We start from the raw sequence: 14,681 nt of genomic DNA, 5'->3' as shown, positions 1-14,681 counted from the left end.
CAACACCTGATCTACTTTTGAAACATTCAAATACAACTGTTGCAATATACGTCTGAAGGCAGCTGAAACACTTGAAACATGCTTTTGAAACACTTAAAAAAACACCTGAAAACATTTGAAAACCATTGCAACCATACTCAACATCCAAATAAAACACGTGCATCGTATGTGTGAAACATATGCAACATTCAGATAAACACAGTTGCAACATGCGTCCGGAAACACATAGATGAAACATACCTCTGAAACATATGAAATACTCAAAACATATGCTTGCAAAATGCCTCTAAAACAATTGCAACATAGGCAACATGTGTAAGTGTAACATCCCCGATCTACTTTTGCAACATCCATATGAAACAATTACAACATACATCTGAAACACTTGAAAAATACATATGCAACATACGGGAAGGGAAGGATGGGCCGGTCGATTTCGGGCGCCGGGGTGAGAGAGGGTGCCACCAGGGGTGGGGAGGGCATCGCGCCAGGGTGTAGGAGAGCCGCCCACTCACCCGCAACACCGTCGTGCCACCTCCATGGATCTTGCTCGTGCTCCATGGATCTCACCAAAGTGGGGGAGAGGGCCACCGGATCCACGGACGTTGGGCGCTTCCGGTGGGTGAGGACACCGGGGGGAGGGCGCCACCAAGGTGGGGGAAGGAGCCGCTAGGGTGAGGGAGGAGGACGCCGGGGTGGGAGAGCGCGCACGTCGGGGTAGGGGAGCGCGCCACCACCGGCCAAGGAAGCAGCCATGGCCGCGTCATCAGTGTGGGGCAGGGGCGTGAGCGCGGAAGGCATAAGAATGGGGAGGGGCACGAGCGCGTGTGGGAGTGAGCGATGGGAGGTGTCCGTCCATCCGAACGTCTTAATCGTATCATTATCATATATAAATACTCATCAATCAAACGCTCTCTTCTTGTTTCAGTTCCTGATGCATCAAGGAATATAATTACTCACGAGTCGACGGCTCAGTGTCCTGTTCCGTTTCCTATGCATCAATTGGTGGGAGGAATCGGCGTCGATGTCTCTTCTGATTTGGATTTCATGGAGTCTGACTCAGCAGGGAGAGAGGGCTAATAAATTTAGATGACGTGGCTTCACCAAATTGTAGAAAAATAAGCTAGTAAGGTTCTCCTATTTTAGGTATAGGGGATAGGAGATAGAAGATAGGAAATATACCATAAAAGTAGTAATTTTTGTTCATAAAGAAAACTTTGAGTGGTCGAACAGATCTAACTCTTGCTAAAATGGACAATCTATAGAAAATAGTGCAAATTAAAATTTTAGAAGAACTAAATTATTTTTTTTATAATGAAAAGATAATATTATAGTAGGTGAGATAATGTGAAAAATTTCAAGTCTGCAATTAAATAAAAAAACATATATGCCTGCAAAGGAACACCTTTGATTCAAAAAGATAAGATCAAGAACATAAGGTGTGGTCGACCAGTTGGCATTCAGTGAGAATGTTCTAGCTTTGAAGGATGGTGAAAATTCATTGTAAAGAAAATCCACAAGTTAAAAATAACACTAAAATGTAAATAAATACTACATGAGTTTATGTTGTGAAATCCATTCAAAATTGCTCGTTCAAATTTGGTTCCGCATATATGAGATTACAAATAAAAAAATTCTTGTGCAGCACCAATGGAGCACCAAAATTCATACAAAACGACTTAAAATGTTGTGATGGAAATTGTGGAAGGAGTACGGTATAACATAACCAACTCATTTTCTAAAAGGATTCTTTGGGGCTTTTTTTTTATAAAGTTCTTTTGGGCTTTGGCTTTTGGCCCGCTTTGAGTTCAGTTGCAGTCCACCGCTTCACCTCCACGGCAGTCGGCAGCACGGCGCAACTCTTCCTCTTCCCTCCTAGACCTGCCCAGTGCCCACCAAGCTCTGCCGCTGGCAGGGCCGCCCCCACCGCCTCCGCCCGAACAGCGAGAGGAGGTGTACGATCCAACTTGCCGCGGTCGTCGATTTCCGGTAATGCGCCAGCACTCCTTCCCCCGAACTCGACGCTCCTTTGTCCCTACTCCCTCCGGTCCTCTTGCTTTCGCCGCGGGTCGCACGCGCAAGGTGTTCGATGCATTGCCTGTTTGCCTGCGATGCTAGCGCGCGGCGCCCACGGTGCTGGCGTTTTGCCACCGGCTTATTGACGCAATGTGTTTCCTCGCTGACGGCAGCTGTTTCTCGTGATCGTGTTTGCAAGGTCGGATCGACTGATGGCGGATACCACGGGAACGTCGTCATTAGCGGAGCCAAGATGAGCACCTCGGGGGGGGGGGGGGGGGGGGGGGGCTAATCAATAGAGATTTAGAACAAATGTCGAAGATTAACGGTGAAGTCATGTTTTTGCTACAGTAAATATAAAGGAAAATCACTTCCCACAGGGGGGCTGCTGCCCCCCTAGCACACCCCCCCCCCCCCCCCCCCCCGTGGATCCGCCACTGAACGTCGTGGTCAGACATCCCGCTAGAGCTGGCCGGCCTGGTCCTCCGCCACCTGCCTGCGCACGTGGACCGCATCCGCTTCGCCACGTGGGAGGTCCCCTTGCCCTCGCCACTGCCGCTGCTCGTGCTCCCAGACGGCACAGTGTATTCCCTCCCTGGGAGCGAGCCGCTCCGCTTCCCGTGCTGCACAGCCTATGCTGATGCCTGTGGCAACTGGCTGGCCTTCTCAACCGAGGACGGCTGCTTCTTGAGGGATCCGTTCTCCAACGCCACTGTGACACTTCCTCAGCTGTTCCGCGTCCGAGCCCCACGTCGCCACGGTGTGAGTGAGACACGGGTCTCATGGGTTGAAATGGAGGACGCCCCCGAGAAGCTGACTATATACAAACTGGTATTTTTCTCGGGTCAACTCATCGCCACATTCATCCGGTTTTAGAACAGTGACAGGGTAGCGCTGTGCCAGCCAGGGGCGGCCTCCTGGTGGTCGGTACATGTGGATCACCAGTTTTTGCTGTATGATGATATGACATTCCACCAAGGAAAGCTCTATGTCCTCAGTGACTAGAACCATGGCCTTTTTGAAATCGACATCAGTGTGGACCACCGAACGGGAGATCCATGGCTTTAGGTCGACGGGTTGTCAGCAGCGTCTTGATTCCTCGTCCTGCAATTGCGGGCATATGCCAAATGCTCTACCTGGTCGAATTCGAATCACATGGCACGTTGCTGATTGTGCACAGGAAGACATATGGCAAGCGGAGGATAGGACCCAGATGGTTAGTGTCAGGCACATTTATCCCATCCGGGGGGATCGAGTTCGAGGTGTTCAGGGCGGACTTCCAGCAGTCAAAGTGGACCAAGGTGACGACCATTGGTGATGACCAGGTGCTTTTCCTGCAGAGGCGGTGCTCCAGGTTCGTTCGCGTCTCTGCGGAGGAGATGCCAGGGGACCGCATTATCTTCCTGGACAAAGATGATGAGGATCATGACTGGTACGAAGAGGGGGGCTCTGCCTCTGATTCTTGCAAGGTCTATGACATGAAAGACGGCACTGTCTCGCCCTTTGTACCAAGTGGGCATTGGGAGCGTGGCTCTGTACCTGCAACGTGGCTCTTCCCTCTGGTCTGAACTATTCTGTCACTGAGATTGCCGGCTGTTAAATGCTTTGATCGGTGCTTATCACCGAGACTGTGATCTCAGTAAGTCTGGTGTTTATATTTTTCATGCTCAATATGTCAGCCTTTTGCTTGAGGGTAATGATTACAACTTACTACAAGGGTATCAGTCTGATCTGAAACGTGTTGGATGTTAATTAGGCATGTATCTATTCAGCCTGTTCGCTTGTTGGTTTCAGCCAGGGCTTATCAGCCATTATGCAGTGTTTTTCTCTCACAACAAACCAGCACCAACCGGGCTTATCAGCCCAGAAACCAACCAGCGAACAGGCTGATTATCTTCTTTTGGGTTGGAAGTGGAATGGTCCATATGGAACTATGGCAAGCTTATATTATAAGCTTATATTATCTTCTTTCGTCGCGGCAGTTTCATGAGCCCGGCCGGTCCCGCACACGAGCGCTTGCCGAGCCCAGTCCGTAGTGCGATCCGCTCCTCCCGCGTTGGCTTTCCAATCCCCATCACAGCCACGTATATACTATATTCTAAACATAGCAAACCGGATCGCCTCTCCTCCACGAAATATTCCCTTTACCTGCATGCCTACGTGACTTGGTCACGTCCGTGCAAGCGTCCGCACGCGCTCTCTCTCCCTCTCTGCTTGCCCCCCCCCCCCCCCCCCCCCCTGCGGCCTTCTCCCGCACGCGATCGCTCTGCCCGCGCCAGCACCTTGTGCGCATCCTTCCTTCTTCCTGCCGCGTACACTCTTACCTGGTCCTGCACGATCCCAACTCTGCTTGACGCGTGCCATGTCGACCACTTACTCTACCTCTAGTCCTCTGCCTCGCCAGCAGCTGCAGCGTCCGGCCTGGCGTGGCCCCGGTATTCTTGGGCCGGCTCCGCAAACCCTTGTGGCCTTTATGCCCCCACAGACTCGTCATCCGCCGTGTCCCCCGCAGAAGGCAAACCATTGGGTCCTCGACACAGGCGCGACCTCCCATATCTCGACAACCAAGGGTATACTTCTGTCTTGCCTCTCTTTCTCTCCTCTTCACATCACTGTGGGCAATGGCAACAATCTCCCTGTTTCGTCACGAGGCACTTCTACTCTACCCACACCACACTCGAATTTCGTCTTGAATAATGTCCTTGTCGTACCTTCCTTAATTCGTAACCTTCTTTCGGTTCGCCAATTTACTCGCGACAACCATTGTTCTGTCAAATTTGACGCTATGGGTTTCTCCATTAAAAATCTCCACTCTAGGCAAGTGACCCTTCGCTGCAACAGTGACTGTGACCTCTACCCTTTCCCAACTATCCCTGACACTGCCGCTGCCCATCCAACCTTGCTTTGTCGACAGCTTTGTGGCATCGCCGTCTTGGCCAAACTGCTCCTCATGCTGTCTACACCCTACAGAATATGTCAGCCATCTCATGCAATAAGCCAAATATTTCCCTGTGTCATGCATGTTAGCTTGGCAAACACATGCGTCTACCCTTTGCTCCTTCAGCATCCACAACTTCAGAACCCTTTGCTCTCCTTCACTGTGATGTCTGGACTTCTCCAGTCCTTAGCAACACGCGTTATAAATATTATTTGGTCATCCTTGATGATTTCACTCATTTCTGCTGGACCTTTCCGCTACGCCAAAAATCTGAAGTCTATGGTCAATTTGTTGATTTTGTTGCCCATGTTCAGACACAATTTAACTTTGTTCCCAAGTGTTTTCAGGCCGACAATGGCACCGAGTTCATCAATAATGCCATGTCTACCTTCTTGTCCAGTCGTGACATTCTGCTTCGCCATTCTTGCCCCTACACTTACCAGCAAAATGGCAAAGCTGAGCATATGCTTCACACCATCAACAACACCATCCGCACCCTTCTCATCCATGCTTCCATGCCGCCAACCTTCTGGACCGAGGCACTTGCTACAGCCACTTTTGTGCTTAATTGGCGCCCCTCTTCTTCTGTTGGCAACAGAATCCCATGCCAACTGCTTCATGGCAGCTTCCCTGAGTACTCCCACCCTTGAGTGTTTGGCTGTCTATGTTATCCTAACCTCGGTGCCATGACTCCCCACAAACTTGCGCCTCGTTCTGCACCTTGCATTTTTCTCGGGTATCCATCTAACCACAAGGGTTACCGGTGCCTTGACATCCTTTCGCGACGACTAATCATCTCCCAACATGTCGTGTTCGACGAGTCGGTGTTTCCATACGCTGCTACACAATCTGGTGCATCTTCACTTGACTTTCTGTTGCTAGATGCTTCTTCTACTTTGTCGGTCGATCCACCTTCGGGTGTCGAGCAACCGCCCTCCTCTTTGGCCGCTCCAACGCCTGCTCCCTCACTCAGCGAGGATGAGCAGCCTGACCTAGCGATCCTCTATGCTGGCCCCCTCCACCTACCCAGCCACGTCCCACCGGCTGCCCCTGCACCTGAGGACAGGGGCCCTGCCTCCACACCGCCGTCGGGTGGGTCCCCTACTGCTCCGCGCCCGAGCGGGTCGGGCCAATTTGGTCTCACCTACCAGCGGCAACATCGACCGGTCTCCACGACTCAGACGATTCCGGCGTCGACTCTGGCGCCAATGGCGCCGTCCTCCTCCGCCAACCCTGTGCAAACGGTGCTGCCCCCAGCACAGAACAAGCAACCAGCGCCTCTACCTCCCTCGCGCCCGGTGGCGCAGTCTCAAACCAGCAGCCTACATCTAGTGGAGTGCCTCAACCTATCCGCCACGACTGCCTCGCCAGTTCCAGCGAACTATCGCAGTGCCCTCGCCGACCCCAACTAGCGCTGCGATGGCCGACGAGTACAATGCTCTCATCCCCAACAGTACCTAGCGCCTTGAGCCTCGTCCGCCCGGTGCCAACGTGGTCACTGGCAAATGGTTGTTCACGCAGTACCACTCCGACGGCTCCTTCGCTCGGCACAAGGCGCGCTGGGTGGTCCGTGGCTTCTCACAGTAGGCCGGCATCAACTACGACGAGATGTTTAGCCAGGTTGTTAAACCAACGATGATTCGCACCGTCCTCAGCATCGCCGCCTCGCGTTCCTGGCCCATCCATCAGCTGGACGTGAAGAACGCCTTCCTCCACGGCCACCTCGAGGAGACGGTCTACTATCAGCAGCTGTCCGGCTTCATCGACCCCACCAAACATGACTATGTTTGTCTCCTGCAAAAGTCCTTGTATGGGCTCAAGCAGGCCCCTAGGGCCTGGAACCAGCACTTCGCCACGTACGTCTGCGGCATGGGATTCACCGCGTCGAAGTCTGATGCATCTCTGTTTGTCCACAAAGACAGAGATCGCGCCGCATACCTGCTCCTCTACATCGACAACATCATTCTCATGGCCTCATCCTGTGAGTTGCTACAGCTCATCACGGCACGTCTCCACTCTGAGTTCGCCATGACAGATCTAGGCGACCTTCACCACTTCCTCGGCATCTCCGTGACGCGCTATAGCTCAGGCTGTTCTTGTCGCAACGTCAGTACGCCGTTGACCTTCTCCAGCGGGCAGGCATGTCTGAATGCCATCCCACCGCCACGCCCATCGACACACGGAACAAGCTGCCCGCCACCACAGGTGCCCGGTGGCCGACCCCTCCGAGTACCGGAGTCTCACTGGTGCCCTCCAGCACCTCACTTTAACACGGCCTGATTTGGCATATGCTGTTCAGTAGATGTGCTTGTTCATGCATGATCCCCACGAGCCTCACCTCCGTCGATCAAGCGCATTCTCCGGTACATCAAGGGCTCCCTCTCCGCCGGTCTTCACCTGGGCACCGGACCCGTCTACCAGCTCACCCCCTACTCTGATGCTGACTGGGCGGGCTGTCCCGACACACGTCGCTCCACCTCTGGCTTCTGCATCTTCCTCGGCGACAACCTGGTGTCCTGGTCCGCCAAGCGATAGAACACTGTCTCTCGTTCCAGTGCTGAAGCAGAGTACCATATTGTCGCTCATGCCGTTGCTGAGTGCTGCTGGCTGTGCCAGCTTCTCCAGGAGATCCATCTACCACTTCCCTCCACCACGGTTGTCTTCTGTGACAACGTCAGTGCTGTCTACATAACGGCCAACCCTGTTCATCACCGACGGACCAAGCACATCGAGATCAACATCCACTTCGTCCGCGAGAAGGTCACGCTTGGTGAAGTTCATGTCCTACATGTGTCGTCCTCGCATCAGTTCGCGGACATCATGACTAAGGGCATGCCTGTATAGTTATTCACTAATTTTCGGTCCAGTCTATGTGTCCGTGAACCTCCCGCTATGACTGGGGGGTGTTAGATGTATATATATTTAGGGGTCTAATTGTAATTGTACTGAGCAACTTGCGACTATATATATGAAAATCACCCCTCCCTAATGGGGTGAGGTGTTCCCCTATTCCTTTCTACACAAACTAAAAAGCTAAATACATGCTTTTGTGAAGCTGAAATGTATGTAGTTGATGGCTGAATCGGCTCTAGTCGGCTATTATTTGCCGATTGGACTCTGCTTTACGATTTTGGCTGTTATGTAGGTCTGTCACCATTTGTTAGGTGATAAGTGTCCTGTCGGCTTCTGAAGAGCCGATAGGATGCAAGTTTTATAATTTTTATAAAACCAAGAGTTCTGCAATTGCTAATTAAAATAATATTATTCAAAAAACATAAAAATGAGCCACCTGATTGCTAGCCTAGTTCATATGTCTGCCCGTAATTCATGAGCAGGGCCTCTCAAATCAACAGCGCATGCCTTTTTTAATAGCATTCAACTCCTCCACTACGTTGTGCATCTTCATTCTTTGTCTTGGCGAGTCATTGCAACACGCTAAAGCAACTCTAAATATTGGACAAATGAGAATATCTAGTATAGCTTGGGTGTCTGCGTCTCCACTGTATGTTGCAGTAACATCAAGTATCTCCAGTAGATTATTAGGATAAGCCATCTTCACAAAGTTGACAAGATTTGCCACACCATTGATGAAGCTGTTAGTTGGCCTTCTTCCAGTAAACATTTCCAAAAGCAGCATCCCATAGCTATATGTATCACCATCCATCGAGACTTCAGATCCTGATCCATACTCTGCCATATACAGAAAATGGATTTATTTTTTTATTTTTATGGCTATATTATAAATATATCACATAAAAATTAATATTATCAGTTTGTCAGATAAATAATCTTCAGAACAGCAACATATTCGTATGTGTCAACAACAGTTTAATTACTGACCTGGGGGGACATATCCAATTGTGCCTTTGACTGCAAATGAGCTGCCTTCAGTTTCAGGATGTTTTTTCTGGCCTGCTTCAGAGGACATTATCTTAGCTAAACCGAAGTCTGTAACATGTCCAACCAAATCATCATCTAGAAGTATGTTGCTTGGTTTAATGTCACAATGAACTATCTGTGGATGGATATGATGATCGTGAAGATGTTCCAATGCCTAGAGCAATGTTGAGTCTTTTCATCAAACTTAGACTTCTTCTGGTCATGCTATTTGTCATTTTGTCTGGATGCAGCCACTCATCTAAACTCCCATTGCAAATATATTCTAGGACAAGTGCCTTGAATTCATCACCATTACGGTCCAGGCCACAGCACACAGTGATCACCTTCACTAATTTCCGGTGGCGGATCCTCCTTAGAGCATTGCACTCAGCTAAAAAGCTTCTACTGGCTCCTTGTTGGCCAAGATCAAGAACCTAATCAGAAGACTATGAGGCGTTCCCGTAGGGCTCTCCCCCCCTCCACCGGGGCGACCCCGGCGGCGGCTTGAGCGGCCCCTGGCCCTCCTCCCTCCCTCTGCCTCTCTGGTGAGCTCCTGCCTTCATTCCCTTCCCTCTTCCGGTGAGCTCCTACCCTTCCTGCCTCCACCCTCCCCTGCCGACATGGCTTCCTCTGCTGGTTTGCCTCCTTTTTTCCTCGGCCTCTGTGGGGGATAAGTTTTCTGCGTTCATTCTGGACAAGTTTGGGCTGGCTGTGGCTCCTGATGAGCATCATCTTGGCATCTTCTCGTTGCTTGTGGCTTTTGGTAGATGCATTTCCCGTCTTGAGGAAGGTTTTGTTGCTCGCACCCTCAGCGCCGTTCTGGGCGGCCCTGCGGAGCTTTTTCATGTCTGTATGGTTGAGGATCGGATCTTCCTCTTCTCAGTTTCTTCCAAGGACATTGGCTTTGAAGTTTACAAGATCAGAAAGTTTATCTGTGCTGAACTTGAGCTTTCCTTCCATCTCTTCAATGAAGCCGGTTTGTTCTCTGCTCGCTCCTCCTCAAGCAACCTGCCAGTTTATCCTTGGGTTGAGGTAATGGGGAAAACTTCTTATGCTGAGTTTGTCAAGAAGCCTGCAACAATTCTTCCCAAAGCCAAGCAGTTTCCTGCCAAGAGGCCTGTTGCGTTTCTTACAGGTGCGAAAAGAGCTCCAATCCGCACTCCACCTGCTCGACAGATTGCCGCTCCCAATGCTCATCGCAAGTCAGTCTTTGATAGCCTCTCTTTTCTGAGAGTTTCAGTCTTTGATCGTTTGAGTTGGGATTCAGTCCGCCCTGTGATGCGTCGTGCTCCTCCTGAGCATTTCACTCAGACCCGCCCAAGTTCTTCTTCAGATAAGCAGTTTCAGGGATTTGATCTTGCTTTACAACGGCAGAGTATTGAGCGGGGTTCTCTGAATTTGGATTTGAATCTGGGTTCTCTTAATGATAGCTCTCATGGTGCTATTAGTTCACCCTCTTCGGCTCCCGTGTTATGCCGGCGCTGTCACTCTTCTTCCCACCCGAGGTATGCATGCAAGGCTCCTATTAAATGTAATACTTGTTTTGGGTGGGGCCATGTGGCAGCCTCTTGCCGTGAGAATTGGAAAAGTTTGCAGAATCATGTGAACGGGCGTTTCCTGGATAATTTTGCAAAGGATTTTGGCCCATCATTTGATCACTCGGGCTGGTTCAACCCTGCACGTATGATTGCGGGCCCTTCCACACCTCCACGGTTTCAGGACTTCACAGATTTTTCAGGTGTCCCTTGGCCTTCCCCCACTATACATTGGGACCTTTAGGGCTCTTCGCCGTCTACTGCAGACTTTGTTGCTCATCCTGAAAACCCCAGTCTGCAGAACTCCCATTATCTCAAACTCCACGAAGAGGAATCGACAATGGCGTACTTTCACGCCGATCCTGCGCCTTTCCCCGAAGGCCTGCATCGCATTGATGTTCAAGAGCGCAAGCCTATGGAGAGAGTGGTTTTGATGCGTCCGCGAGCCAAGCACCAAGACTTGGCCATCGTCTCCATTCATCCTATGCCAGAGCAGCAGGTAACATTCCAGGCTATTCGGGATGTTGTTTCGGATTTCTTAGTGAATGATCAGCATGTTGTCTTCACGGATATGCAACCGACGCATCTTGGTCAAGCTTATGTTAGATTCAGAAATGCATTTGATAGAGATTGGTTGATCCAGCATGGTGCTTATATCTTTGGCAATGTCAAAATTATTTTTGTTGAGCATAATAAAGGGAGAAACTGGCGTGCTACCAATTTCAATAGAGAGTGTTTGATGCTCTTGTTGGGTTATCCACCAGATTTCCGGGAGGATGAGTATGTGGTCAATACAATCTATTCTTTTGGAAGAGTCATTTCCTGGGTAGATGATGGTAGGCATCTGTCAAGAATCTTGGTTAGGGCTCGTGTTGTTGATTTAGAGTCCATCCCGCAGTTTCTTGTGCTCACTGAAGGTGAAGGGTTCCAGGGTGAATCCTGAACAGTGCAGTGTGAAGTGTTGCAGGGACAATTGCTGGGGGGTTACCTCAGGATGAGGACCCTGCTCCTGGGCCTAATGATTTCTCTCCTGGGGGTCCCTTCGACTTGTTTGGATTCGGCCAGAATGGACCTAGGCCTGTTGCTCAGCCAAATCAACAGGGAGGGCCCAATCTGTTTCATGCTGGACTTGGGCGAGCAAATGAAGGACAGGATGAACAACCTGCTGATGCTGTTTGGGCAGGTTGGCCTGACAATGTTCAGGAAATCCCAAACCTAGACCTCAATGCGGATCCTGAGAATCCACCTGATATCAATCTCAATGTCGTCCCTGATATGCAGGAAATGATTATTGACCCTGTTGTTCCTGGACCTCATCCTTAGGAGATGTTTCTGGCACTAAATGACTTACTCAATCAGGTAAATGAAGAGGAGGAAGATGAGCAACTTGATCAGGAAGCCTTGAATCCCATCCAAGAAGAGCTAGCCAATGTCTTGAACAATCCTCCACCTGTTGAGGTGGACATTCCTGTCTTTAATGCACCTGCAAAAAATTTCTTACCTCTGGAAATTCAAGAACATGATATCATGGATGATGATGAATTTGCAAGTGGGTTTTGTTATGATCAATGGCCAGCCCAATGATGTCTTTTCATCCCTCCTTGGATAGAGCAGTGCTACAAGCTTCTATGATGGGCCTCCTGGGCCTTGGGCTAAATACTTGGCTCCCAGCCCCAGCTCCAAAATCCCACAGTTCCTCATTCCAAGTGACTGGGCCAGCTACTTTACTGCTCTCTTGTTGTTACCTTCTCACTTCAGCCGAGCCAAGGAGTTCATTCAGTCTAATGCTCTCCTATCCTGCATTGACAATGGCCAAAAGATTGGATTCTCTTTGCCTGCTGCTTGCCCTGTGAAAGCTTTTCCTTCCTGTGTTTCCCTCACTGTTGCTACATCTGAAGATACGATGGCAGGCCAAAATGGGACAGAGTTCATAGCTGAAGATGTGTTAGTGGATCCCAAAGAAGCTCCTCCAGTTGATGATGAGATTCTGACAGAAAAGACCAAAAAGAAGAGGGGCACTGTTATGGTGGAAAGTGATGTTAGGAGGAGTCCCAGGATAAAGATCAATAAGAATGGCTTCAAGGATCCAATCTGCAAGGATAAGGCTTGCCTTGGCTGCAATGCTAAGCCCCCAGCCCTCTCCTCCAAGACTATCGGAAAAATTAGCTCCACTCTTTGTGATCTTGATGCCTCTCAAGTCACTAATGCAGCACTCAGCAAGAAGAAGAAGGATAAAGCAACTCCTATGGGACCTGCTCCCCCAAGAAGGATGAAGACCTTGGTGCCTCCCAAGGCGTTGTCAGTACACTTGGCAAGAAAAAGAAGGGTAAAGCAGCTCCTGTAGAGCCTGCTCCCTCCAAGAAGGCTGATCACCCAAGCAAGAAGAATGTTGAAGATGCCTAAAGTAATTGAAGACTGCCAACCTCTTGGGGCATGGGAGAAAAGGACTGTCTTTGAGTCCTTTTGGTTGTTATGCTTTTGTTTCCTTTTTATTTCATTTGTTAGGGATTCCTACTCCCTGAACTATCAGTTACCCCTTTTGTTGTTGTTGGTCTGTTGGCTCATGTAAAGACTATCTTTATTTCCTGCCCGAACTATGTACTTGTACTAGGGCTGCACTTTTTTTATGTCTTAATGGATAGTAGGCCTTCAGTTCGTTCTTGGAAGGTACTCTATTGGAACATCAGGGGTATCAACGCTGAAAATAAGTGGGAATCCATTAGAAATAAAATCACTGAGAGTAGCTATGATATCATTAGCATCCAGGAAACTAAGAGGGATACTTTTGATATTTCCTATATTAGAAAGTTTTGCCCTAGCTCCTTTGATGCTTTTTGTTTTCTTCCCTCCATTGGTGCTTCTGGTGGTGTCCTTGTTGTCTGGAAAAGCTCTGTGTTCTCTGGCAGTGAGATTTTTCACAATGACTTTGCAAGCTCAGTTGAGTTCTCCATTCACAACAATGATCCCTGGATTTTAACCTCTGTTTATGGACCCTGTGATAGTGAAGGCAAGGAGGCATTTATGAACTGGTTTGAGAATATCCAAATGCCAGATGATTTCGACTGGCTTATTGTTGGGGACTTCAACCTCTACAAAAAGCCTGAAGACAGAAATAGGGAAGGAGGGAATGTAAATGATATGCTTCTGTATTAACAATGCCATTAGTACTTTAGGGCTTGTTGAGATTCTAGAGGCTGGGGCGGCGGTAGCATGGACGGATGCGGGCGTGGGCGCGGGGGCGGGAGGCTGGCGGCGCGGGCGTGGGATGTGCCGACGGTGGTGGCTCGGCGTGGGCGCGGGAGGTGCGTGTGTGCGGGTAAGTTTTGTGTGTGTGCATGTCTGCGGGTGAGGGAACGCTGGGCTGGATATGAAGAAGCTTTGCGGAGTGCCCCAATCCAACACGGCAAATCCAGGTATGCCGAGTGTTGAATCGGGGCACACCGCAAACCCTGTTTTTTTTCATTTTCCTTCTTTCCTTCTTTTCCAAAACGTGTTTTTCTAAATTTGTTCTGATGTACTTTGAAAATACCTTGTCAAATTCACTCAACAATATATATTTGATTTTGCTACTAATATTATTCCATTATTTCAGGCAGTTATAGCTCAAATTCAATTTATATCAATTAAAATTCTATAATTGCACTTAATAAATTAAAATTATCAAACGGATCCAAAAAATTACCAAAATTTCACATGAAACAATCTATGTTCTCTATTGCCTATACAAAAATTTTTGTAGCCAAACCTCAATTCGACCATCACTTTGACTTTAAATCTTACCGAATCCTTCTCAACGCTACGATTCTTCTTCTGCGATGCTTCGTTTTGTAAACATTGTACATGATAAATTGTGTGAAACCTTCTCAATTTTTTACCACGGCCTCCACGTGTGATATCATCACATCATGACAAATCTCATGATTTTCAGACTTCGCTTGCTTTTTTAGAATTTAAAAACCATTTGGCCACACGTTCGTGGTACGTTTCCTGAACAAGATGTTCAAAATTTCTTTTCATTTCCCAGGTAAGGCCTCACATTGGACTCAATAACATGAATATCATTTTTCTAATCATTTTATTCTATTATTTGAATCACTTGCAGTTCAAATTTGACTTATACCAAAAAATTCCTTGAAATATAATAAATTAATTAAATATAGCAAACAGATCCCGAAATATACCAAATCTTAACATGAAGCATCACATGTTGTATGTGAAGAGTAGAAAAGTTTCAAGGTCAGAAGAGAAAAAAAACTTATTTCTTTGCCGAGTGTCAAAAAAAACACTCGGCAAACTTATTTCTTTACCAAGTG

General features: G+C 48.7%; 1 protein-coding gene and 1 pseudogene across 1 annotated transcript; both read left to right on the top strand.

The window, feature by feature from the left end:
• Nucleotides 1–2,457: 2,457 nt before the first annotated feature.
• Nucleotides 2,458–3,584, top strand: LOC136480531 (uncharacterized; annotated as a pseudogene).
• A 7,124-nt stretch (nucleotides 3,585–10,708) lies between these two features.
• On the top strand, nucleotides 10,709–13,521 carry LOC136480530 (uncharacterized). The gene is made up of 6 exons (XM_066478046.1): nucleotides 10,709–11,285; nucleotides 11,336–11,667; nucleotides 11,728–11,921; nucleotides 12,127–12,694; nucleotides 12,874–12,933; nucleotides 13,036–13,521. Exons 1-6 carry the CDS (start codon nucleotides 10,709–10,711, stop codon nucleotides 13,519–13,521), a joined length of 2,217 nt encoding a protein of 738 aa, XP_066334143.1.
• The last annotated feature ends 1,160 nt before the right edge of the window (nucleotides 13,522–14,681 follow it).

This window comes from Miscanthus floridulus, chromosome 9 (genome assembly GCF_019320115.1).
Source record: "Miscanthus floridulus cultivar M001 chromosome 9, ASM1932011v1, whole genome shotgun sequence".
In the NCBI taxonomy this organism is placed as follows: domain Eukaryota; kingdom Viridiplantae; phylum Streptophyta; class Magnoliopsida; order Poales; family Poaceae; genus Miscanthus; species Miscanthus floridulus.
The sequence above is the reverse complement of the archived record's forward strand: the minus strand, read 5'-3'. Positions and strand labels throughout refer to the sequence as shown.